At 40.0% G+C, this 25837-nt stretch overlaps 1 protein-coding gene across 1 annotated transcript; it reads left to right on the top strand.

Annotated features, from left to right (window-relative positions):
• The first annotated feature begins 1875 nt into the window (after positions 1 to 1875).
• On the top strand, positions 1876 to 25837 carry LOC137655603 (transmembrane 9 superfamily member 3-like). Its single transcript, XM_068389505.1, has 11 exons — positions 1876 to 2043; positions 5005 to 5200; positions 13346 to 13468; positions 15571 to 15809; positions 16451 to 16582; positions 17311 to 17477; positions 20045 to 20139; positions 20466 to 20596; positions 21588 to 21796; positions 22617 to 22847; positions 24385 to 25837. Exons 1-11 carry the CDS (start codon positions 1960 to 1962, stop codon positions 24527 to 24529), a joined length of 1752 nt encoding a protein of 583 aa, XP_068245606.1. The 5' UTR covers positions 1876 to 1959; the 3' UTR covers positions 24530 to 25837.

Genomic DNA, 25837 nt, shown 5'->3' on the forward strand with positions numbered 1-25837 from the left:
TTATTAGTCTCAGCGCCTTCCTACCAGGTGGTTTCCTTTTTTGGCTCTAAATGTTCACGTTTGGAACTACATTCATTCGCCCGCGAGTTTTTCCTCTCCCTCCAATTTGACGTAGTCGTAGGAGGAGTCAAATGGCGGGAATTTCGATTGATCGGGTCGAAATTCCCGACACCTTAGATCAAATTGTCATACTGTAGAAAGATGGAATTGTTGTGATACCAACATTGGTCCATGTCATACTACAAGGTCTACTATCTACTCCACATCTGTCCATCCGGTTCTGATAACTTGGTGAGTTATTTTAAATATCTTAAATTCTATTCTGACTTTAATGGGCAGCCAGTGTAATTCGATTAGCATAGGAGTAACCATTTCTCAGGGTAGGAGACTTTTTATCAATCTTGTTCCTCTGTTTATTACGTTATGTAAACCTTTAAATTGCACTTTTGGGTGGGTTATGATAGACAGAGTTACAGTAGTCAATCACAAGATTACAGAATATTCACCCAGATATTTCTCAACAAAAAAACAATGTTGTTAAGTTATCAACACAACCTACTGACCAACTGAATTTCATATATTTCAAAATTTTGTTGTATTAATAATTTCCGTTCAGTGTATAGCCGTTTTTACTCATCTAAAAGTTATAAAAGAATACTTTACAGAAATAATTGGATATAAATGCATGTTTAAGCTACAGTAACTGTTCAACAGATAAGATACTGTTTGGAATGTGTATCAGGACTTATCAAACTATCGAGATTGCATATACAAAGTAGCCCACTAAGAGACGTGTTATACATGAAACTGCCAATAAATTATGTTAATACAACACCTAAGGCCAGTATTGACTTATCCTATCTTTTGTGTATCTCAAATTTTGGCTCTGGACCTGTCAAATTTGTAGCTTCAAGATTGTGCAACCACAGGTTTCCACAATATGTCAGACGGACAAAAGAAAAAATCCAGACGGATTTCACATTATAGGATACGCTGTATCATTCTTCAAATATGTATGCACATATTTGTATATAATAAATAAATGTACTGGTTCTGTATGTCTAGAGGAGATAACTAAACTCAACAAGTAAATAAGTAAAATATTTTTTTACTGTTCGTTTGACGTCATATGAAAAGCCTTGCAATCTTTTTCCTTAGGTCAAATTTCTATGATTCTAAATGTTATCAAATATTATAAGTTGTCATTACGCATAATGTAATAATTGTACAATGTAAGATATCTATTACATAAAAAGTTCCCCAAAATAAGGAAAACATTGCCGGTAAAAATGGAATATATTCATCGCAGGATGTTCGTCTTCTGATACCAAAGACAGTACAGCACGGGATAAAATATTGCAATTGAAGCCATATAATAACAAGCAATGCTCTCGTTAAATGACATATACGAATGATAATATGGTTATAAATAGAATCTTATATTAATATAGATTTTAAAATGAGTTTTATTTAGTTGATATGATTATAAATAAGTTGGTGATAGAAAATATACAGAAGAAAAAACAGCTGTTATTGAATGGCGGTGTTCGTGTTGTATGTAAGCAGATGTCAAACCGCTGCTGCCATCTGGCGAGCTGACGTGGCGTGAGTCGAGTACAGTCTTGCCAGATATGGGGATTTATCCCTAGATTTGGGGTGTCTGATGGGGATATTCTGATGAGTAAACCTTAATATTGTTGATATTAGTTTGCTTTCGCTAATATGAGGTGTATTGAATAAGTTCTTAATTTATATATTAGTAAATTAGTAAAGCCTACATGATCAGATATAAATATATTTTATATCTTTGTGGAAATGGGGATTTTTGGGTTGTTTTGGAGATTTTTATCATAAGGTTTGGGGATTTTTAGACTAGCCAACCTGGCAACACTGAGTCGAGATGTGCAATTGTAAACATTCCTGAAAGACAGACCTTTTTATTGCCAAACATACGAGAAAATGTTGAAAATGTTGTCGTGGAGGACTTTATTTATCGTCTGCAACCTTTTGTTCGTTGTTGTAGGGGACGAACACACCCATACGGTAAGATGTTAATGGAGAAATGTTGTAAAATGTGTACGGGAAGGCATTCATGCACTGGGTCACACAGGGCCGACCTGCGGTACCCTACTTCTGTCGAGCTATGAACGGTTGCTTTATTTGACCGGTTTTGTATGAGGAAATTGGGATTTTTATTAGAATCCTGATTAAATGTATCTATATAAGCTAAATGTTCCATTATTGTACTGATCTATGCTGTTAATGTTGGAATAAATGTGAAAATAGGTTGACACAATTTACCGTACAGTTGGTTGTTAGAATTGGCTAAATTCGACAAGACAATCTATTGTATAATACAGTAGGTTAAAATGAAAATAAAGTAGGTTTATATAGTCTTGAAATCTATAAATTACGGTAATTATCACTCATGTAAGTATAAAGTTAGGCCAAAGAATATGAGGTTACTTCGTCATCAAATTTCACAAAATTCGACAAAGTTAGTAAATAGATTTGTTGGCAATTCACTTAAATCATCCTTTTTTATTTCACCTATTTAACCTATTTCCAAAGATCAAATAATTGTTTAGAGTACTGTAAATGATGTTCACTTTATCTTAAAACCTTTTAAACATGATCTGATAATGTTGTTTGATAGAATTTTACGTAAACATTTCGCAAAACGGACTACTTTCATTTCATCTCCTAACGAACGACGTAGGTACCCGAAGGTGTATCGCGTTTTGAATTGCTGCCAGGTAAATTAAGGTCGGATCAGAGGGGTACAGTCCTAATTATGAGTGAGAAAACAGCGATCTAAAGTTAGGCGGGGATACTTTGACCTATGACATATTCCATTGATTTCATTTAAAGTACAACGGCAGATGCAGTTCCCTGCTGTTGAGATGGGATTGAAATTCCCGTTTTCTATGTCTGATTGGCACCTGTCAGACTATTTTCATATATTCAATTTTCAAAATTACTTTAGAGCTTGGTTATGTGGGTTTAGCGCTACCAAAAATATGAGCTTTTTCATTTAAGAAGTGTATACGGTACAATAGTCACGCCCTGCTATTCGTTTGGGTTAGGTATCGGCAATTGAATGCTTCAGATCCGAGGAAAATGGAGGTGTTGTCAGATTTACCGTTTAGACCAGTGCTGGGTTGAAGACTAAACGGTTTTGTCATAATAATGACTTTGACCCTAATCGGAACGTCATTTCTATCGGAAATGATTAGCTTCAGAGGCTAATCGGAACGTCATTTCTATCGGAAATGATTAGCTTCAGAGATACAGACACCCTTACAGATCAATAAGAGTGGGAGATTACATTGGGAAATTTGGATGTTTAGGATAAGGGGAAAACACCAAGTAAAAACGAAAGGAATATCAAAATCTTAAATTTTTTTGTTTTTTTTGTCATTGTTTTGGGTTTAAATCCAACCCTCCACTGAAGTCGAGTGAACTACTTCTCAGGCGGGTCCATATCAATCATCTAACGAAACATTTTCATTATAACTTATACACAACATATGTGAAACGCTAAAGCAAAGAAACTCGTATGCAGTTTATAAATAATGAAGTTGACATTATAATAAAAATATAAACTAATGCATATTTCTTACATAGTTTTATGTTTCAAGGGGAAGGGGGTGGAAAGAGTCCATCTGGAAGTCAAGGGGTCTCCGGCCTAAAAAAAGCTTGGGAACCACTGGGCTATACTGTGCGTTTTATCCTTATTTTATTTATAAGAAGTTACTGGTAGTGGTGATTTGGCACGTTTCTTCTTAGCATTAGGAATTGCTAAATATTTACATTTATCCATGAAATGTACTGATACAAATTGCAGAAAAATATATTAATTTATTTAAGGTTTTAAAAAAGATAATAAAAAGTCTTGACTGATTCATGAAATTTTGTATAAAATTTATCCAACCTAAAAAGTCCAACAACCTCAAATTTGACATAGTTTTCTGGAATAAGTGTAAAATTATAAAATTGTAATTTATTGGAAAAGCTTAAAACAAAAGAATCAATCAGGTTTTGTTATCGTCCATATTCCCACAACTTCCTAAAAAGTGCTAGAATTTTTTACTCTATTGCTCAAAAATACTGATTATCTCATTGCATGACATCATTCAGATCTCTTTGAAACTTGAAATAAAAGCCCTGATAAGATATACATTGGCAAATACTTCAATAATTAAACAATTTAATATGGTTTTTATTTTTTTTTTTTTATTTATTTTGAGGAGATTCAATAACCAGTGAGAAAAATCATAAATTCTTCTCTTTGTGGAAACTGTAATATTACGGTCTACTCATCGCCATAACCTAGACATAATTATTTTTATTATTATTACGAGCTAGGCTATAACCCTAGTTGGAAGAGCAAGATTCTGTAAGCCCAAGGGCTCCATCAGGTAAAAATAACCCAGTCAGGAAAGGAAATAAATAAACTACATGAGAAGAAATGACTAATTAATAGGAAATATTTTAAGATCGCTAACAACGTTAAAATAGATCAGCATATATAAACTATGAAGACAGACTTAAGGTACGTCACGGCGTCAATGACCTTAGATGTCAGGATGCCTGAAAACTTTAAATCAATAACAATAACAATACGGTATGTCAGCCTGTTTAACATAAAGCATTCTCTGCAAATTTGAACTTCTAATAGCTTCATGAATGCTTTACCCTATCGTGAGCTTGACACGCTGACTCATAACAATATTAGGATTTACCAACAATATTAGGATTTACCAACAATATTAGGATTTACCCACAATATTAGGATTTACCAACAATATTAAGATTTACCAACAATATTAGGATTTACCAACAATATTAGGATTTACCAACAATATTAGGAATTACCAACAATATTAGGATTTACCAACAATATTAAGATTTACCAACAATATTAGGATTTACCAACAATATTAAGATTTACCAACAATATTAGAATTTAATATTGCTTAAATTAATTTCTTTCTTTTACAGTACAAGGATTTAGAAGAGGTGGTGCTATGGATGAACACAGTTGGTCCGTATCACAACCGACAGGAAACGTATTCTTACTACAGCCTTCCGTTTTGTATGGGTCCAAAAGAAAAAATCTCTCATTATCATGAAACTTTAGGAGAAGCACTCCAAGGTGTCGAACTCGAGTTTTCGGGGTTGGACATTGACTACAAAAGTAAGTCCAGCTGTTGTTACGTTGTATTCATCTGAGGAAAGCTTTTATGCAAATCTATTATCGAGTGGTGTTTGAATTATGGATGCGCAAGTTTATAGCATTTAGTTTTTTTTTAATCTATATATGAGGCAGAAGGGGATTCAGTGTTATGAAGCTTCATCTGTGATGGATAAAGGGGGAGGGCGGGCTGTGGCACCTTAGCAGTACCAGCTGAACTCGGTTGAGTCCCTTGTCTGGCTGGGAAGAAGGTAGAGAGGAAAGGTCCCCCTTTTTTAATTTGTTTGATGTCGGCTACCCCTCAAAATTGGGGGAAGTGCCTTGGTATATGTGTGTGTGTGTGATATATTAGGCATTCCCTATAGTAACAGTTTATCTATGAATCATAATTATTAGTGGGGTTAAGATTATAATTACATAAACAATATTATGTGGGCTGAAAAGTATATAGAATGTGTTTCAAAATGCTAGACCAGATTTGAGATATTTTGAAAAATTAAAGAGTTATCGTTTTAATATCGTCAGTGTTCAAACGCGATTTCCCGCATGAACTCTTACTATAGAGAAGCCTCTCCTGTAAACACAGGACGCCTCTTCTGCAAGAACCAGACGCCTCTTGTTGAACACGGTGACGGGTTAGCTATCGAGTCTACCCACCTCTTGGTGCTCGCAATATTTATCTCAATGGTGAAGCAATAACATGTAAATACTGCTCTGGATATTCTTTTTAGTGTTGAAATATATTACTGATGCAGTATTAGGTTTATTCTTTTAATTTTTTCCATACTAGTATTATTCAGATTTTAGGATGTCCAAATATAAAGTAAGTTACAGTACTTGATGTATAAGTTTATGATTCAGTGAAATTATATCAGTTGTTCTTCATCTTGTGTTATCATGTTAGGATTAGATTCTTGCTAAGATCAATTAGAGGATCGTTTGTTTTCGGTTATTTAAAAGTTTGTTTGTTCCAACACGAAGTACTTACCTCGAACTCCTTTTTTGGAGTATCTGGGATCTCCTCCCATCCGACCAGAATTTTGTGTAGTTTACCCTACTCCCGTTTTCTATGCGGGGCATCTCTGGCGGAGTGATACGCGCCCAGAGATGACCCGGGGTCAGAAAGCATGCTTGCTCAGGTCTCGCTCTTCAGTAAGTTTTTGGTCGCGTTGGCGTTAACACCCCGACGCTCTCTCTTAACCCAGTGCGACCCTTTGTGTCTCACGTGGTCCCTTTGTGTGCTTCCCTAACCTTTCCCTCTGTTTTCCTGTGTCTCGTGGTGTATTACTAGTGCGTTATGGAGCATCCCCGTCGTTGCCCTGGGCCTGTGGCCGGCAAATCGTGTGGCGCTTTCCTCTCTAAGCCCGAAGTTGACCCGCACTCCTTGTGTTCGTCGTGTAGGGGCAGTGTGTGTTCCCCTACAGCCACGTGTCCAGAGTGCGAGTCCTGGAATGAAGTGCAGTGGGTGCGATACGGCCTATCGACGGTCCCCTAGGAAGTCCAGCGTCTCTTCGCCCCTCTCTTCGCCCGGCATCCCGTCGGACAGAGTCTCTCTGCCGTCTTCCCCTACCCAGGGTAGGGGTCGAGGTAAATCTGTTGCGGGGAAGCGGCCTGTGGCCCTTCCCCAGGAGTCTGATTTACCTGACAATGGGATTGTGTCTTATGTCCATGCAAGTGGGGGGCCTGGGGGGGGTGTATCCGGGGGACGGAGCCCTGGTGAAAGCAGGTCCCGTCTCGTCGGACGATCCGATGTGGGGTAAAACGGCAGCAGTCTCTTCTCCCGCCTCTTGGGCAGGTTTTTCAGGTGCGTCAGCAGCCGAGGGTGCCGCCGAGAATGGCGACTCGCCGCCATCAGACACCCTCGTGTGGGCGCCTCCAAAGATGCCCTTCAGATCGCCCCTGAGGATGGAAGAGGAGTTTGAGACCTGGTTCCCCAGCGAGGAGCTCCCCCGCTCCCCTCCAACGCCTTCAGCTACGTTCCCGGCGGACTTCGTGGTGCCTTCATCGCCGGCCGAACCTCATGCAGAACCACCAGCAACGCGGCAAGATTCAGGCCCTCCAACGAGGTCCTACAGGTCTTCGGGCTCCTCGGTCGAGGCCTACTCCTACTCGTCGGAAGACGGAGCCCCGAGAGACCATAGGAGACGGCGAGATAGGTCCAGCAGGAGACGATCTCGATCGCGCTCCCATTCACGGTCTCGCCACGTGAGTAGACGTTCCAGATCCCCCAGGAGGAAGTTCAGGAGAAGTCTTTCGCCGGAGGAGGAATGGGTGCGAGTCTCCTTTCCCCGTAGCCAACTCCTGGGGGTTGCAGCAGTCGCGGGATAGCGTCCCAAGCCCCGCTCACCAGTAGGTTTTGTCGACGAAAGGAAGTATGACCTACGGGGGGACTCGTCTCATCAGGCACCAAGGGACAGGCACAAGTCCACGAAGGTTCCGACTCCACCCGCCCAGCGGGGAGAGTCGCCCCTTCGATCTGATAGCCGCGTCCCGGCCTCAAGATCTTCGATGAGTCGTCCAGAACGGGAGAAACACCTTTCCTCGACGGGCAAGAACGCAGATCCATGGTTCGCCGGAAGAAGAGATAGAACCAGGATGGAGGCCTCCGTTCCAGCGGCGATGCCCGTCCTACTGCCTGAAGTGAGGGGACTGGACCACTCCAGGAGGATGCCTCCTCCTCGTGCGGCTCCCCCCGTCGGAGGTCCTTCGTCACGAGAACTGGGACGCCCAACGGAGAAGGTAGAGGATGGGGTAGAAGGTTCGCCAGCGGAGGTTTCCGCATACAGGAGGGTGATAGGCCTCATCCGACGGCACCATAGGCTGGACGAACCGGAGCCCTCTACTGACGAGGTCTGGCTCTCGAGCCTCAACAGGTTGGTGGATGCGCCTGTACAGCAGAGACTCTCGCTAGCCCTCCCTTTAGCAAGAGATGTGAAGCTGGGATTGGCGCACGTTAGCAAGGTCGTGGCCAACCATGCGGAAGCCCCCAAGAACCAGAGTGCATGTAGATTTCTCCAGGCCTGAAGACGCAGTCCCGGTTCTACTTCCCGGAAGGACACCGCGCGGGGGACCTGCGCAGTGGAACCAGCAGTCGCCGTCTTGGGACAGGGTGCAGCAGAGGAGAGGGCTACCACGGCACTGGTTTGTTTCTCCCCTGCAGAGACTGCCATGATGGAGGAGCTGTCCAGGGACTTGATCCACGTGTCATTGTGGCTGGATTGGTTGGCCTCCACGCTGGTAGGGTTCCAGTCCTCGCATGACCTCGCAATCCCGGAAAATCAGGCCTTGCTGAAGGAGCTGATTAGCTCGGGAGGTAAGGCCCTGAAGTTCCTTTCCCATCAGTCGATAACACAAACTGCCAACTGGATACTGAGGAAAAGGGACACAGTGCTCAGCAGGCTTGTAAGGAGGCTCCCCGACAGGGAAGCGAGGTCCCTGAGGAGCCTTCCACTGTGGGACGAGTCAGTTTTCCCCCTCAAGGAAGTGGAAGAGATAGTGGAGAGGGTGAGGAAACTAAAGGATGTGGCGAAACCCAGGCCCCCACCAGCAAGAAGACCTACCCATAGAAGAGCTCCTTCTGACGTCCCTCTCCCTCCTTGCGCCTCACCTAACCAGCCCAGGAGAGATGCCCCTACTACATCCTGGCAGCAACCTTTGCAGCCCTCCCGTAGGGGAACGTCGGCTGCGCAGTCAGCATTCAGGCCCTCCTATTCAGCCGCCAGAAGAGGTCGTTTGGGCTGCGCCTCGCGAAGGAGATAGGGAGAGAGGCTCCCTACTCCTGCTGATGCCTCAAACGTTCTTGGCAAGCATGGCGGGACCCGGATTGTACCCGTGGACCGTGACAGTCCTGAAAGAAGGGTACAGGTTGCCCTTCCTGGTGGACCCCCCACCTCTGATACCAGATCTACAGGCGGAATGGTTGGCACCGAAGGACCCCTTGAGAAGGACAGCCCTGCAAGAAGAGGTCTCTGCTATGCTGGCGAAGGGGGCAATGGAATCAGTCAAGAACCCAGGTCCAGGGTTCTATAGCAGACTCTTCCTGGTGGAGAAAGCGACGGGGCTGGAGACCGGTCATAGACCTCTCAGCCCTCAACAGGTTCGTGTGCAAGACCGACTTCAAGATGGACTCTCCGAAGTCGGTCCTAGCGGCCTTGAGGGAAGGAGACTTCATGATGTCCATAGACCTCAAGGACTCATACTTCCAGGTCCCTGTCCACCCCTCCAGCAGGAAGTACCTAAGAGTAAAGTGGGGTACACAAACGTTACAGTTCAAGACCCTCGGCTTCAGTCTGTCCACAGCCCCTCAGGTCTTCACGAGGATCTTCACGACAGTCTCAGCCTGGGCGCACGAACAGGGCATTCGCCTGATTCGGTACCTGGACGACTGGTCGTTGCTTTCAGTCTCAAGGGAAGTACTAAGGGAGCAAGGCGCGAAGCTCCTGCAGTTCTGCAACGTCCTGGGTATCACCATCAACCTGGAGAAGTCCCAATTGATACCCTCCACCAGGATGACCTACCTTGGGATGATCCTGGACTCCCGATTGGCGAGAGCATTCCCTTCCGCGGAGAGACTAGACAACCTGAGACAGATCCTACGGCCCTTCCTGTCGGGTCAGCCCAGGAGAGCCAAGGACTGGCAGAGACTGATAGGTCACCTCATGTCATTGGAGAAGCTAGTCCCACAGGGTAGACTCAAACTCAGGGGAGTACAGTGGAACCTGAAGGAGACCTGGAACCAGAGAGACTCCCCGCACAAGGTGGTCCCGATGTCCCCGGAAACGAAGGAGGTCCTCGAGTGGTGGCATGACACATCGAACACCCTCAAGTGGATGCCCTTCGTGGCCGATCCTCCGGAGATGCTCCTGTTCACGGACGCATCAAAGGAGGGTTGGGGTGCTCATCTCCTTGACAGCACAGCGAGAGGAAGATGGGGAGCTGAGGAGAAGAACCTGCACATCAATGTGCTGGAAATGATGGCAGTGCAAAGGGCATGCCTAGAGTTCGTTCAGAAGCTCTGGGGAAACACCGTGGCACTGATGTGCGACAACGCCATGGTGGTGGCCTACATAAAGAAGCAAGGAGGACTAAAATCGAGGGAGTTGTGCGGCCTCACGTTGGAGTTCCTGGAATGGTCCGAAAGGGAGCAGATCAAGATCTCGGCCAGGTTCATTCCAGGGAAGAGGAACGTCCTGGCCGACGGCCTCAGCAGAATGGGTCAAGTGGTGGGATCCGAGTGGTCCTTGCACCCAGAAGTGGCCAAGACTCTGATTCAGAAGTGGGGCTCGCCATTAATAGACCTCTTCGCCACCAGGCTGAACGCACAGTTCCCCATGTTTTGTTCTCCTGTGCCAGATCCAGGAGCAGCGTTCGAGGACGCCTTCCAGCATCCTTGGGACAACCTCGACGTTTACGCCTTCCCTCCCTTCGGAATGCTCAGACAAGTCCACAACAGGGTGAGGAGAGCGGACAACCTGTGGATGACTTTGGTAGCGCCCTGGTGGCCGGAGAGAGAGTGGTTCGCGGATCTAAAGGAACTGGCGCGCCTTCCACCTTGGCCCCTTCCAGACAGGTCAGACCTTCTCCGGCAGCCACACTTTTAAAGGTTCCACGAAAACCCTCGGTCCCTCTGCCTTCACGCGTGGAGGTTATCGAGCGTCTCCTGAGGAAGGAAGGGTATTTGGCGAAGACTGCAACGAGGATGTCAGGTTACCTGAGACGGTCGTCAGCCGCTGTGTACCAGGCTAAATGGGCGGCCTTCTGAGGGACGAGGTAAATATGTCCATCCCAGCCATTAAAGGAGTCCGAGCCGCCCTAGGACAAGTCTTCCTCCTGAAGGGCATCGACCTAGTTTCCTCCAGACACATCTCGATGCTCATCAAGAGCTTCGAGCAATCATGCCATCCTCAAGCGGTTAGAGTGCCCCAGTGGGACGTGACTAGGGTCCTGAAGATGTTGTCGGAACTTCCCTTCGAACCCCTAAAGGACATCTTAGACAATGAGCTCACCCTCAAGACAGTTTTTCTGCTAGCACTGGCATCGGCAAAATGGTTAGGGGAGCTTCATGGACTTTCATACGAGGTGTCACACTCGAAGGGATGGCATGAAGCTACCTTCAAGTTCGTACCATCCTTCGTGGCCAAGACCCAGAACCCAGCAGTCTGGGACCCCAAGTTTGAAGGATTCTCGGTGCCGGCAATCCCACGTTCAGACAACCCGAAGGACTTGCGGCTGTGCCCTGTCAGAGCGGTACGGAAGTACTTAGAGAGGACAGACAGACTTCGACCCGAAATCAAGAGTCTGTTTGTCTCTTCAGGATTAGTAAAGAAACCAATCTCCAAAAATACGATCTCCTTTTGGCTACGGCAGGTGATCATGAGAGCCTACAGTAGTGTAGGGGTTCCTCTTCCAGGGAAGCCTAGATCCCATGACATCAGAGGGCTTAGTACTTCGTTGGCCTTTGAGAAGAACATGGCAGTCGGCCAAATCCTGCGGGCGTGTACTTGGGCTAATCAGTCAACCTTCACAGCTCACTACTTGAAGGAATGCTCGAGGAGGTCCTTGGACGGATTCTCTCTCGGTCCCGTCATTTCAGCGCTTCAAAAGGTTTAAAGGTGTAGCCCCAGGGTAACCACGGGCAGTAAGTCCAAGAGACACAGGTTCCTTCCTTACCCCCCTGTTCCCTTATTACCCTTCCTGAAATGACACTAAACCCTTTAACTACCAGGGCATACATCGTCAGTGAATGGATACGTCTCCGAGGAATTTTACAGAGGTGAGTTACTTAGACACTAAGATAGTTTTTTGGGTAGATTTCCCTATTTCTCGGGTTTTCTCTTGGAGGGTCAGCAGAACCTAGCCTCACACTGAGGGACCTGGGGGAACCCAAACAAAAAATAAGGCAATAAGGTAAGGAAAATCACGGTCTCTAGGTCCTGTGGTACACTGCCACCTCCTAAAGTATAAGTCTCCTAAGAAAGTAGTTCGAGGTAAGTACTTCATGTTGGAACAAATCACAAATTTTAAGTAATTTGTATTTTTCCTAACAGTACTTTCCTCGAACTACTTTCGGGTTATGGCCCGCCCATCTTACCCCAAGTGCCTTACAGGACTTAATAGAAACCTATCTGACAAAACTTACTGGAGAGCGAGACTTGAGCAAGCATGCTCTCTAACCCCGGGTCGTCTCTGGGCGCATATCACTCCGCCAGAGATGCCCCGCATAGAAAACGGGAATAGGGTAAACTACACAAAATTCTGGTCGGATGGGAGGAGATCCCAGATACTCCTAAGAAAGTAGTTCGAGGTAAGTACTGTTAGGAAAAATACAAATTACTTAAAATTTGCTATTTCTTTAAGTTTTAAGGAGACTTTAATAATATTGTAATTATATGGATATCTTATAATATTTATTTGATGAATTTTGATTTGTCTGAACTATGTATCAGAAGGTTAGAGCAGTTCCCTTCGTAGTTATATGGATACTTGACAATCTTTATTTGATGAATTTGCATTTGGCCGAACTATGCGTTAATAGTTTTCAGAATCTTAGAGCAGTCCCCACTTTTCTGTTTGGTTTAGAAGCATAAATCTAAACTTTAAACTATAATAAGGAAGTATAGTATCATTCTGTAAAAATCAGTATTTAAGTATAACTTTGAAATTGTTTGTTCACCGAATTATGTTTATACGTTCATAAAAGGTTTTTTCTTCTCATTAATATTCATCTCAACTTCCATGAAGTTTTCCTAACCCTTTTACCCCCAAAGGACGTACTGGTACGTTTCACAAAAGCCATCCCTTTACCCCCATGGACGTACCGGTACGTCCTTGCAAAAAAATGCTATAAAATTTTTTTCATATTTTTGATAATTTTTTGAGAAAATTCAGGCATTTTCCAAGAGAATGAGACCAACCTGACCTCTCTATGACAAAAATTAAGGCTGTTAGAACAATTTAAAAAAATATTCTGCAAAATGTGCTGGGAAAAAAAATAACCCCTTGGGGGTTAATGGTTGGAAATTTCCAAATAGCCTGGGGGTAAAAGGGTTAATATTCAAAGCCTTCATTGTAAAAGAATATAACATACAAAAGGGTAGAGTGGTTTTTGTGATGTATTAGTTCATGGCATAATTACTTCTCATTTTTCAGGTGATGTATCAAAAACCACGTACTGTGAAGTGGAGTTGGATGAGCTCCGTCTAAAAACGTTTTTGTATGCAGTGAAGAATCATTATTGGTATCAAATGTACATTGACGATTTACCAATATGGGGTAAGTTTTCATTATACATTATTTATACGAGCTGAATAACATTGCAAACGAGTTATGTTGAAAAGGCTTACGTAAGTCTTTTATTATTGTTTATATGTGACATATCTATTTTGATGTTACTGTTTTTTAAATAATTTATTAGTTAATTTTTTCTCATTGTTTATCTATTCCCATATTTTCCTTGAGTCACTGGGCTATTTTTCCCTATTGGAGCCCTTGGGCTTATAGCATCTTGCTTTTCCAACTAGGATTGTAGTTTGGCTAGTAATTATAATAATAATAAACAAGCATTTTCATATTTAAGTTCTAAATTGAGAAAAGTTTTACGGTAATGCTTAGAAAATATGATTCTTTCAGGATTGAAGTTGGCAAATTTATGCTCAGTCGAGTTTTGGATTTTTAGTTTTATCTTTTATTACCCTTTTTGCAATTCAAAACTGCCATTTGCTTTCCAAACTACTATTTTTTTAATTTGTTAATTTCTACATATTTTCATTTTTATATTTGAATTTATAATCTTGGCTGTCATGGCGTGTTATCTGGATTTTATCAGTGTCCATAGAAATTGATCCCAATTAACACTTAAGATTCAGAACATGTCAATGATGGATTATCTTTTTTTGATAACAGATACAGAATACAAATTATTCACAGATTATTAATCTACTGGCGGCAAACGAGAGTAAACAAAGCTAAACAGGAAATGATAAGCGACCAAAATGTTATTGGCCAAGGCACCAGCCACCCATTGAGATATTACAACTAGAGAGTTATGGCATCTTTGACTGGCCAGACAATAGTATATTGGATCCTTCTCTCTGGTTACGGTTCATTTTCCCTTTGCCGACACATGCACCGAATAGTCTGGCCTATTCTTTACATATTCTCCTCTGTCCTCATACACCTGACAACACTGAGATTGCCAAATTATTCTTCTTCACCCAAGGGGTTAACTACTGCACTGTAATTGTTCAGTGGCCACTTTCCTCTTGGTAAGGGTAGAAGAGACTCTTTAGCTATGGTAAGCAGCTCTTCTAGGAGAAGGACACTCCAAAATCAAACCATTGTTCTCTAGTCTTGGTTAGTGTTATAGCCTCTGTACCATGTCTTCCACTGTCTTGGGTTAGAGTTCTCTTGCTTGAGGGTACACTTCGGCACAATAATCTATTTAATTTCTCTTCCTCTTGTGTTGTTAAAGTTTATATAGGCGATATTTATTTTGATGTTACTCTTCTTAAAATATTTTATTTTTCCTTTTTTCATTTCCTCACTGGGCTATTTTCCCTGTTGGAGCCCCTGGTCTTATAGCATCCTGCTTTTCCAACTAGGGTTGTAGCTTAGCAAGTAATAATACTAATAAAAAGGAAATTATAGTAAAAATAAGTAGAATTTTGACAGTAACTATAATTCGAATAAAGAGTGGAGTCAAATGAACAACCATGTAAAAGTTACTATTTATCAAAGGTAAAAGAACCTTATCAAGTGGAAGTAGATTTGAGTTATAAAGTTACAAAAACAATTTACACTGTACTGTATATTAGTTTACCATTACAAAGAATCTTGCAGGTTTATAACTTATGTAATTAATTCTTTATAGAAAACACCAGTCATTTCTTATGATGAAGGAAGCAAATAAAAATCAAAATATGATCTCTCTCTCTCTCTCTCTCTCTCTCTCTCTCTCTCTCTCTCTCTCTCTCTCTCTCTCTCTCTCTCTCTCTCTCTCTCTCTCAGAAGGAGAATGCTTTAGTAATATGCTTTCTTCTTTCTTTTTTCTTATGTTACCAACTAGCTAATTGTTTCGCACAAGAATATTTACACGATTTGCTGTCTTCTTTTTCCAGTCTCTCTCTTTTCTTATAGTATCACCCAATCTATTAGAATTTCCAGGAGGAGGAAGAAGGGGAAAGAAGTAAGAAAAGGAGGAGGAGGAGGAGAAGGAAGAAGATAAACAAGAAGAGTTGTTCAGGTGACTGCGATGCTTAGAATATCTCATCGTGGAGTAATTTCTTAATCATTCCCTTCAAGATTAGTGTCCGTGGTTACAAAGTCAAATTCTGAGTTTATAAAATTTTAACATTTATTATTCTTTGAATTCACAGGAATTGTTGGAGAAATCGATGAAGCAAACGATGCCTATTACATATGGACCCACAAGAAGTTTGATTTAGGCTACAATGGAAATCAGATTGTCGATGTCAACCTCACTTCAGAAGTTAAACATAAGCTCGAGTTGGGAGCAAAACTGAAGTTTACCTATGAAGTTAATTGGAAAAAGTCTGGCATCAAATTTGAAGATCGTTTTGATAAATATTTGGATCCCAATTTTTTCCAACACAGGGTAAGTAGGAATATTGTAGAGTTGAACCTGTATTGGAATCTTTCCTATCTCCCTGAAGATAGGAATTAATTCGCAATTAAAGTCACAGGCTCAAAATACGGTAACTTCTGTAGTAACAAATTTAAAGTAAAACCAACTGTATTGTTAATAAAAAAATTCCTTTACAGTACACATTATATTCAAAACGATACAGTTACGTTTATGTTGGAGTGGGCTACCATCTAGGTTTGCTTAGATAATATTGACTCCCACAATTTTTTTCTGATAGATATTTTATTAGTTGATAAGTAAGAGGGCACATTACAGATGTAGTATTTTATTATACTTTTATACCTTTATGAAGGTTCATCTGTGGTGGATAACGGGGGAGGGTGGGCTTTGGCACCCTAGCAGTACCAGCTGAACTCGGTTGAGTCCCTTATTAGGCTGGGAGGAACGTAGAAAGTGGAGGTCCCCTTCTTTGTTTTGTTTCATTTGTTGATGTCGGCTAACCCCCAAAATTGGGGGAAGTGCCTTGGTATATGTATGTATGTATGCACTGTAGTATCATTTAGCATTGAGATTAGTGGAAATACAATAGACTTGTTTTTGTGTGATGGCGAGTGGTCGAGTACTGTATACCGTATTCTTTCTTTTTTCAGATTCACTGGTTTAGCATTTTCAATTCGTTTATGATGGTAATTTTCCTCGTCGGGCTCGTTTCTATGATTTTGATGCGAACACTGCGTAAGGATTATGCCAGATATTCAAAGGATGAAGAAATGGATGACATGGTAAGTCATACTATTGTACTTTTAGTAGTGTTTGGTTCTTTGGTTTAGTCGATGATTTAAAAATGCTTGTCGTATAAGATTAGTATAAACACTTAATATATCATCCTAACTGTCAAGCCCCTCACACAGTTTGAAATCAACTCAATACAAGCCTCGGTCACTAAAACTTTAATAAACAATGATACGGCATTCTTGGAAGAGGCGTTGTATGAACTCTGTATTATTAAACCCAGCATCTCTCCTTGGTCTTAACCCATTGTTCCTGTCTGCAAGAAGGACAGTAGTATATGGTTGTTTGTGGACTATAGTTTTTTTAGGTTCTTTCATTTACTTAACCACTTCCTTTAGTGTGCTGGTCTCAGCTTGGTGAACCACTGGTCCAATTCACGGAAATAAACAGAATTTTAATAAATGATTTTATTTCAGTACTTCCCTTGTGGTTTATCCGATTTTTGCCTGTTTAGTGGTGTTTGTATGGAATACTTAAGTAGATAAAAGATAGAATGTAAGTGTTAAGGTATCCAACAGCTTTTGTGCCTTCCTTCACTATAAAGTAGAAGATAAAAGATATACAATACAATATCCACTGCATTAGAACAGTTAAAAGCATTATGATTTATGTATAATATTTTGCTTTGATAAGCACTTATTTTTTCAGTTAGTGAGAGATTGGGTTCAAAGTGTTAGGCGTCCTGAGGATAACGTCGTAATATGGATTTTTGTTACAGGAACGTGACCTGGGAGATGAGTACGGATGGAAACAAGTCCACGGTGATGTTTTCCGGCCTCCGTCGCATCCGATGCTCTTTTCATCGCTAGTAGGGTCAGGCTACCAAATGTTGACAGTTTCATTTCTTGTTATTCTGCTGGCTATTGTTGGAGAGCTTTATACAGAGTAAGTTGATACATACTTAGTTCCATTAATCTTGCCTTCTCATTACCTTCACCAACCAAGTTGGAAGGAGGTTATGTTTAATCCCCTGTGTGTGTGTTTGATTGTGAATAGCTTCCTGGTCACAATTTTAATCGTAGGAGTAATGAAATTTGCAGGGATTAACTAATAAAAAGCTGGAAATCATTAAATTTTGGAAGATCAAGATCACGGTCAAGCAAAATGTTCAATTCACGTTATCAGCCATAAGTTTGCACATCGTTATCACAGGCCCTTCAAACTTGGTCATATTTGAGTGTATGAAAATCTACAGCAATTAATACATGTCAAGGTCGAGCAAAAGTTTGAGAAATAAGCTGCTGCTGCAGAGGCCTGGGCTTTACTAAGTGCCCCTCTAGTTATAATACTGTATGTTATTAACCCTTTTACCCCCAAAGGACGTACTGGTACGTTTCACAAAACTCATCCCTTTACCCCCATGGACGTACCGGTACGTCCTTGCAAAAAACTGCTATTTACATTTTTTTTGCATATTTTTGATAAATTTTTGAGAAACTTCAGGCATTTTCCAAGAGAATGAGACCAACATGACCTCTCTATGACAAAAATTAAGCCTGTTAGAGCAATTTAGAAAAAATATTCTGCAAAATGTGCTTGAAAAAAAAATAACCCTTGGGGGTTAAGGGTTGGAAAGTTTCAAATAGCCTGGGGGTAAGAGGGTTAATTTTGAAATGCCAACAGCACATTCTAATAATGAAAATAAGCAAATTATAAGAATTTTCTCTCGCTGTCATGGAACTGCTGTAAAGCATTGCCACCAAATTTGCCCTTTCTGGAGAGAAATGAAGGAGGACGGGTTCTGAGATCCAATAAAGAATGTGACTCCAATTAATCTGGTTGTACTTTTTGTATCAACGTACCAATCTCTTGTTAATTTGTTTTTACTCTGGTTTATGGTTGATAAAAGTGAGAGTTTACATTTCAATATTATTTGAATAATGTATGTCTTTATTTGGTAATTTATCCAGATGTCTTATCATCATCATCTCCTCCTATGCCTATTAACGTTAAGGGCCTCGGTTAGATTTTGCCAGTCGTCTCTATCTTGAGCTTTTAAATCAATACGTCTCCTACTTCATGCTCCATAGTCCTCAGCCATGTAGGCCTGGGTCTTCCAACTGTTATAGTGTCTTGTGGAGCCCAGTTGAAAGTTTGGTGAACGAACGAATCACACTTGGGGAGTGCAAAGAGCATGCCCAAACCATCTCCATCTACCCTTCACCATGATCTCGTCCATATATGGCACTTTTCTAATCTTGTCCTCTCATTATCTTTTATGAGAGGCAGATTAGTTAACACAGCCAATCCTTATTTGTTGTCCAATTCTTTGGCACTGATTTTTCATTTTTTATTTGTTATCAATCTGTCAAAAAGTTGGCACCTGCAATTGATAACTATTTCTATTCGAAGATACGATAAAATAGATTATAATTTTAAAATATTGGTTTTGTTCATATTTCAAATGTTAAATATTTGTGTTGAAAGTTTGCAGTAAGATCAAAAAGTTTTCTTGTGAAACAAGTCAAGCTATTTCTCAGTAGGAGTGGGTAAAGAAAGATGGAAATGCATTCATTTTCAGCGGAGTGAGTAAAGAAAGATGGAAATGCATTCATTTTCAGCGGAGTGAGTAAAGAAAGATGGAAATGCATTCATTTTCAGCGGAGTGAGTAAAGAAAGATGGAAATGCATTCATTTTCAGCGGAGTGAGTAAAGAAAGATGGAAATGCATTCATTTTCAGCGAGAGACATGTAGAATAAGAATGAGAGAATGGTGGAGGTTTACATGAAGTTAGGATTGAGAGAAATGCATGTGTTTTCGGTCTACTTACCAAACCCAGATGATTAAAATCAAGAATTTTTCAAAATGCTGACAGATCCTTTGGTATAGGTGACGTAGCCTTATGGGATATTGATAAGAGAAGACTTACCCCAAGCATAACTAACCAATTGGTCATTTGATGACCTGGAGAGCGCGCGTAGTAGGTTTCGGTGGGGTAGTCCAACTGTGTTCTCTAGGGCCTGTCACGGCCCTTCCCTTTGATGAAGGGATTATCTAAATGGAAGACAGCCTGTGAATAGTGGTTTTCACACGCCCCTTTTGTATACACGACACCCACAAGGTGATCGCGCGAGGGTAGTAACCTCTGCATTCCATGCTTTTATCTTTCCCTAGTATATTTGGAAGATTTATATTAGAAAAGTGTAAAGAAGGACTTCTTTCACTGGCCGTCACAGGTCTCTTCCCAGAAATAGATTTTTCCTTTGTCAAAATCCCTTTTATCAAGCTTAGCTAATGGGAAAAGAATTAAATTTTTTTTATTAAAGAATAGCTATTTTTGGAATGAGTTGTGAGTTATGGAATCATAAACATTTTGGATATCGATAAAACTGCTGGAATAAAGTGTTAAGTTTTATAATTTCTTAGAAAGTGGTGATCGCATCATATAAATTTAGGTATCAGTGTGATATGGTTCTGTATTTTACCTGGCTAAGATATGTTTTATTTTCAGGCGAGGTTCCATGGTAAGCATTGCTATCTTCATTTATGCTGCAACTTCCCCTGTAAATGGCTATTTTGGAGGATCACTATATGCACGGATGGGAGGTAAGTCATTTGAAATAACTGAAATCATTTAGATTTTTTATTTAAGGGTCAATGATGTGAAGTAGGAAATGGCTTTTGATTTTTTACGAACAGTTGCCTATACTTCCTAAGTGAGACGGCTAATTGTTGGGAGCTGGGGGGGTTTATATGCACATGCGAATGGTTGCTGGCTATTTTCTATTTGTCTATTAGACAAAAAGTCTTGATGTCTGGAGCATTTAAAGATCAAGATTATTGGGTTTAAAAAAAAAATATCTGAAAAATTAGATTCTATACCATACTTTGTTTTCCTTCATAGGTAAAATTTCTCTACTTTCTTTTCGTAGGTAAAGTTTGGATTCGTCAAATGATGATGTCAGCACTTTTCCTCCCAACACTTGTGTGTGGTACAGCTTTTTGTATCAACTTCATTGCTATATACTACCATGCTTCCAGGGCAATTGCATTTACAATTATGGTAAGTCATCATTGGCAATATCAAGTTCTTAACCCTTTTACCCCCAAAGGACGTACTGGTACGTTTCACAAAAGCCATCCCTTTACCCCCATGGACGTACTGGTACGTCCTTGCAAAAAAATGCTGTAGAATTTTTATTTTCATTTTTTTGATAATTTTTTGAGAAAATTCAGACATTTTCCAAGAGAATGAGACCAACCTGACCTCTCTATGACAAAAATTAAGGCTGTTAGAGCAATTTAAAAAAAAATATTCTGCAAAATGTGCTGGGAAAAAAATAACCCCCTGGGGGTTAAGGGTTGGAAATTTCCAAATAGCCTGGGGGTAAAAGGGTTAATTTCTCAGTGCACATTATTTCAGTGAATCATACCTGCAAGTGACGTAGCTAATATTGTATGTTCAAAATTTGAGGTATTCGACCTTAAAAATGAAAGAAATTAAGTTTATCTCTTCCCCTATATTGATGGTGAGCACCTGTCTCTCTCTATACGCACTAGCCCCTACGGCATCATATGATATGAAGCACTGACCTCATTTTTGTGGTTTTTAGTTTTACTTTGCTAGTAACATTTAAAGTAAAGGGCTTGGTTTGATAGGAATATTGTTGAAAGATCTCTCTCTCTCTCTCTCTCTCTCTCATTTTTTTAAGGTTTAAAAGCTCACATTTTGAATAATTAAATATACTAGCAATGGTACTTGCTGGTAAGCCTCAGAATAATTAAAATATTACTGTATAAGAATTCATTGTTTTCACTATAAATTTATCATTATGATTATGAAATCTCTCTCTCTCTCTCTCTGTGGTTTAGAAGCTCAAGTTTTGAATAATTAAATATATTAGCAATGGTACTTGCTGGTAAATATCAAAATAACTAAAATGTATTATTAGAATTCATTATTTCCCTTATAGATTTATGTTTGTGATTTTGAAGTCCTTGAAATGTATTCTATCTTCATTACAGTAATTTTGTTGTCTTTTAATCTCTTTCAGCTTGCAGTTTTATGCATCTGCACATTCGTAATACTCCCTCTCACGTTGGTGGGTACTGTCTTGGGAAGAAATCTAGCCGGACAGCCTAATTACCCTTGCCGAGTAAATGCCGTACCCCGTCCCATTCCCGAGAAGAAATGGTTTATGGAGCCATTAGTCATAATACCTCTCGGTGGAATACTTCCATTTGGATCTATATTCATAGAAATGTAAGTACAGTAAAGGCTTTTGAAGTAACAGTGGTTTAAACAATCCCACTCAAGGTACTGTGTCTAACAATGAAGTGGCTTGTACTCTAAAATGATAAAGTACTAAGGTTTAGTACATCATTCCCATCATAAACAGTTACTTCTTGATTAGAGCACCAAGTTTTGTTTTGCTGTTGGCTCTTGCAAGGGACAGTGTCATTGCCCTAGCAGGTTGAATAATGCCCTAGAGACTGACTATATACATATCATCAGTACCCAAGCTCCCTTCACCATAACTAGAACCAGGGAGTGCCAGGCAATGGCTCAGCAGGTAGACCCATAGGCTCCCACAAAACTTCCATCCTTAGCTCACAGTGATGGTAAGTTGTAGACACAAGAAACTAACAAGTCTGAGGGGGACTTGATCTCCCATGAGGGGGACTCGATCTCCCGTGAGGGAAACTCGATCTCCTGTGAGGGGTACTCGATCTCCCGTGAGGGGGACTCGATCTCCCGTGTGGGGGACTCGATCTCTTGTGAGGGGGACTCGATCTCTTGTGAGGGGGACTCGATCTCTTGTGAGGGGGACTCGATCTCCCGTTAGGGGGACTCGATCTCCTGTGAGGGGTATTCGATCTCCCGTGAGGGGGACTTGATCTCCCGTGAGGGAGACTCGATCTCCCGTCTATGACAACCCCTTAAAGACTTATGTAAAAACGAGTTGTTAAACAGCCTTATTTTGAGAGTATATGAATTAGCATAGGGTTTATGTTGTCATGGTAGGCTTAACTGTTTTTTTTTTTAATGTGTTTGAGGAGTCAAATTTCTCTTTGTCTTTCAGGTACTTCATCTTCACATCATTTTGGGCATACAAGATATATTATGTATATGGTTTCATGTTGCTGGTGTTCGTGATTCTCTTGATCGTCGTCGTATGTGTGACCATCGTGTGCGCGTACTTCCTTCTGAATGCGGAAGACTATAGATGGCAGTGGACAAGTTTTCTTGCTGCAGCCTCAACGGCAGGATATGTTTACTTCTATGCAACATATTACTTTTTCTTCAAGACAAAGTAAGTATGGTGAATTTCATGTTTAATTATATCTATGGAAATATAAAAATTAGGCAGTTTAAAAGTACTGTTAAGTTTAATGTTTGTTCTTTTATTTTGCTTTGTAGGTATAAAACTAATTCAAAAAATGTTCATACAATCAGTGACTCATTTAGCACATTTTATTGCAAAACATTCCTGAGAGAAAAAAAAATTAGGTCTGAATTCCGTTACTATTAAAAGATAACTTTAGTGTGTGTTTGGAGAGAGAGGGAGAGAAATTTGTTTAGGTCTAAATCATATTACTTTTCATTTAAGAATTTAGTATTTTAACAAAAGGTAATTTCATTCCTTGTTATTTCATTGGATTTGAATTTATATTATTATTTAAGGCAACAGTGCATCCAATGAAATCTTTATTGGCTGAATTGATATAATGATAACTGAAATCAAAAGTAGGCAGCATATAATTACCTACACAAGCTCCTTTATATTTCATTTTGAGAGACTAGCGAAGCATCCGAGTTACCACAGCCTATGGTACCTTTTCCATCTGAATCCCAAAGTGATCCATTAAATTCTGTATACCTTGGTCGGTATTCTGTTGCATTCATCAACTTGAGATCCCACATAAATTGTAATTTGTGAATATTAGCGATATAGTTGTGAAGGAACACAGCATATTTTTAATAAGAACACTAAGTTTTATCATACAAAAATAGTCTTGTTTAATGATTTCCCACCTCTAAGCACTGCTGATCTCAGGTTGTCTCATATCCAGTATACAGTATGTGGACAAAAATTTCAGCAGGTAATTGATAGAAATTGGAGTATTTAGGTGGTACATATGTTGTGTTGCTACAATTCTTCTGTCTGTTAGACTAAAGCTAGCAAAGTCTGCGACATATGGGGATAAACAAGTCTAGATTTTGTATAAAAATAATTTTTATTACTTTTAAGGAAAGAATGGTGCAATTAGAACTTCACTAGATTTGTGTATATGTATTTGTGGCTACTTAAGAAGGTCCTCAAACATTTGGAGATACAAACACAAAATCCAACTAAAATAATAAATCTCTGATATTGTATTAAAAGTTCATTATAAAGTACTTTAATAAAACAATATTATGTAATTTAATGTAGACGACATTTGTCATGTGAAATGGTACTATCTGTTGACTTTTGCAACTGAAAATCATTGGCATGCGACTTCGTTGAAGCCTATCCAAGGCCAAAATTATACAAATTTCAACTTTCTAACAGCATTTTGGAACCTGTTCGGGGTGAAGATTGCCATGTGTCGTATCAGGATATACGTCCCCCGATATTATGTGATATCCTTAAGAAAAATTTTAAGGATACTCGCGCCAGGAGTTAGAATTCTGGAGACCTATGGTCAATTCTCTGGGAGTATCACTGTACCCAAATATCCCTTTGAAAGCTGCCAATAGGAAGCTTCCATCAGGACGACATGGCTTGATCCCAAAAAAGTTTGTAAGCTGAGGACCTTCTTATACTTGACTGTATAATCTGATTAAATATTTTATATCTCTTTCAGGATGTATGGGTTTTTCCAGACTACCTTCTACTTCGGTTACATGGCCCTCTTCAGTGCCACCTTAGGCATCATGTGCGGAACCATCGGTTACGTCGGCACCAGCAAATTTGTCCAGAAAATATATTCTACTGTGAAGATTGATTAGAAGTTATAAATATGTTTGTAAAAAATGGACAGTATATTGAAATATCCCTGTTTTAGAAAGGTTATACTGCATGAGAGCTGTATACCAAGTATTGAATGGAAAGTATTGGTGTTCCACAAAACTTTATTAGTGTGATATAATAGTCCAATGAATAGAGTATCCAGTTAATTATTGCACTGAAAATTTTCATTGGAAGAGTGAATTTCAGTACCAAGATTTTTGTAAGAGTTTTTGGCAGAGTGGGCCATTAAACAGAGCATTACTAAACAGAACTGTAAATTATTGTTAGCAGAAAATGGTGGAACCTGTGATGTTAGTACAGGTGTACATTCCTGAAAAGTGGATGTTTTTCCAGTGAAATTATTGCCATTGTTTGATCCATAGACTAATAATAATACAGTAATGCCAAATAGATATTTACTATTATTATTTAATAGATATTGTACTTTATTGTACATTGCTTTTTGCTCTGTATAAAGGGAAATTGCATTTTTTCATTTGTCTCGCATATGGATATACACTCGTATATTTTTTCGCAGAATTCACTTTTTTGAAATATTTATACTTGTGATAGTTTATTGAAGTGCAGTCAAGCAGAATTGACAGACATACAAGGACTGAAGAACTAGGTTCTGATGCTGCAGGTCTACTGTTATGCAATTTTATTTTCAGTTAATTTATCAATTGATATTTGATAAAGAGTGATTAAACATTATAATAGCGGTCTGTTTTATGCAGTGAAATGAATGCTGTGGTTGGGAGTTGGTTCACTAGTGTGGCATTATTGTAATCTCTAAGATCTTCTCTAGTAATTGATTTTTTGAAAGTTCTTGCTTTTTTTGTTACCAGGTCAAGAGCCATCTTTTTTTCTTCTTATCACTTTCGGGGTGTGAAAGTCATAAATCTGAATGGATCTGCACAGGTTTAAGAGATGAATCTTAGAAGCCTTGATTGTTTTTGTTATAGTTGTTGAAATACAATGATTTCACATTTTATCAGTGTGCTGTGGGTGATCATTTTCAAAGATATATTTATTTATTTTTATTTGTTAGCACAAATACTAGCTGCATTCCTGTGACCAAACCATTTTCTATGTGTCCTTGTAAATACAGAAAATTATTATTTACTCTTCTTGTTACATGACTGCTGTTGATTGGTTATGTAACATCTGTGCCACCAAATTTATTATAGTGGCAAATGCAGTGGTAATAAGTGAAAGTGCCTACTATAGTGGAGCACAAGCTATTTATTTCCTTTGGATTACTTGCTAAACAGATTTTTTAAAAATATTCAAAGGTTTTACCTGTA

The sequence above is a fragment of the Palaemon carinicauda genome, chromosome 16 (genome assembly GCF_036898095.1).
Source record: "Palaemon carinicauda isolate YSFRI2023 chromosome 16, ASM3689809v2, whole genome shotgun sequence".
NCBI classification, from domain to species: domain Eukaryota; kingdom Metazoa; phylum Arthropoda; class Malacostraca; order Decapoda; family Palaemonidae; genus Palaemon; species Palaemon carinicauda.

What these genes read in the sequence shown, in the direction of transcription:
- LOC137655603 (XM_068389505.1), top strand. Translation starts at nt 1,960, where the DNA reads ATGTTGAAAATGTTGTCGTGGAGGACTTTATTTATCGTCTGCAACCTT. An exon ending in GTTGGAGAGCTTTATACAGA is followed by an intron (nt 17,478 to 20,044) that starts GTAAGTTGATAC and finishes TTTTATTTTCAG; the next exon opens with GCGAGGTTCCATGGTAAGCA. An exon ending in ACTATATGCACGGATGGGAG is followed by an intron (nt 20,140 to 20,465) that starts GTAAGTCATTTG and finishes TTCTTTTCGTAG; the next exon opens with GTAAAGTTTGGATTCGTCAA.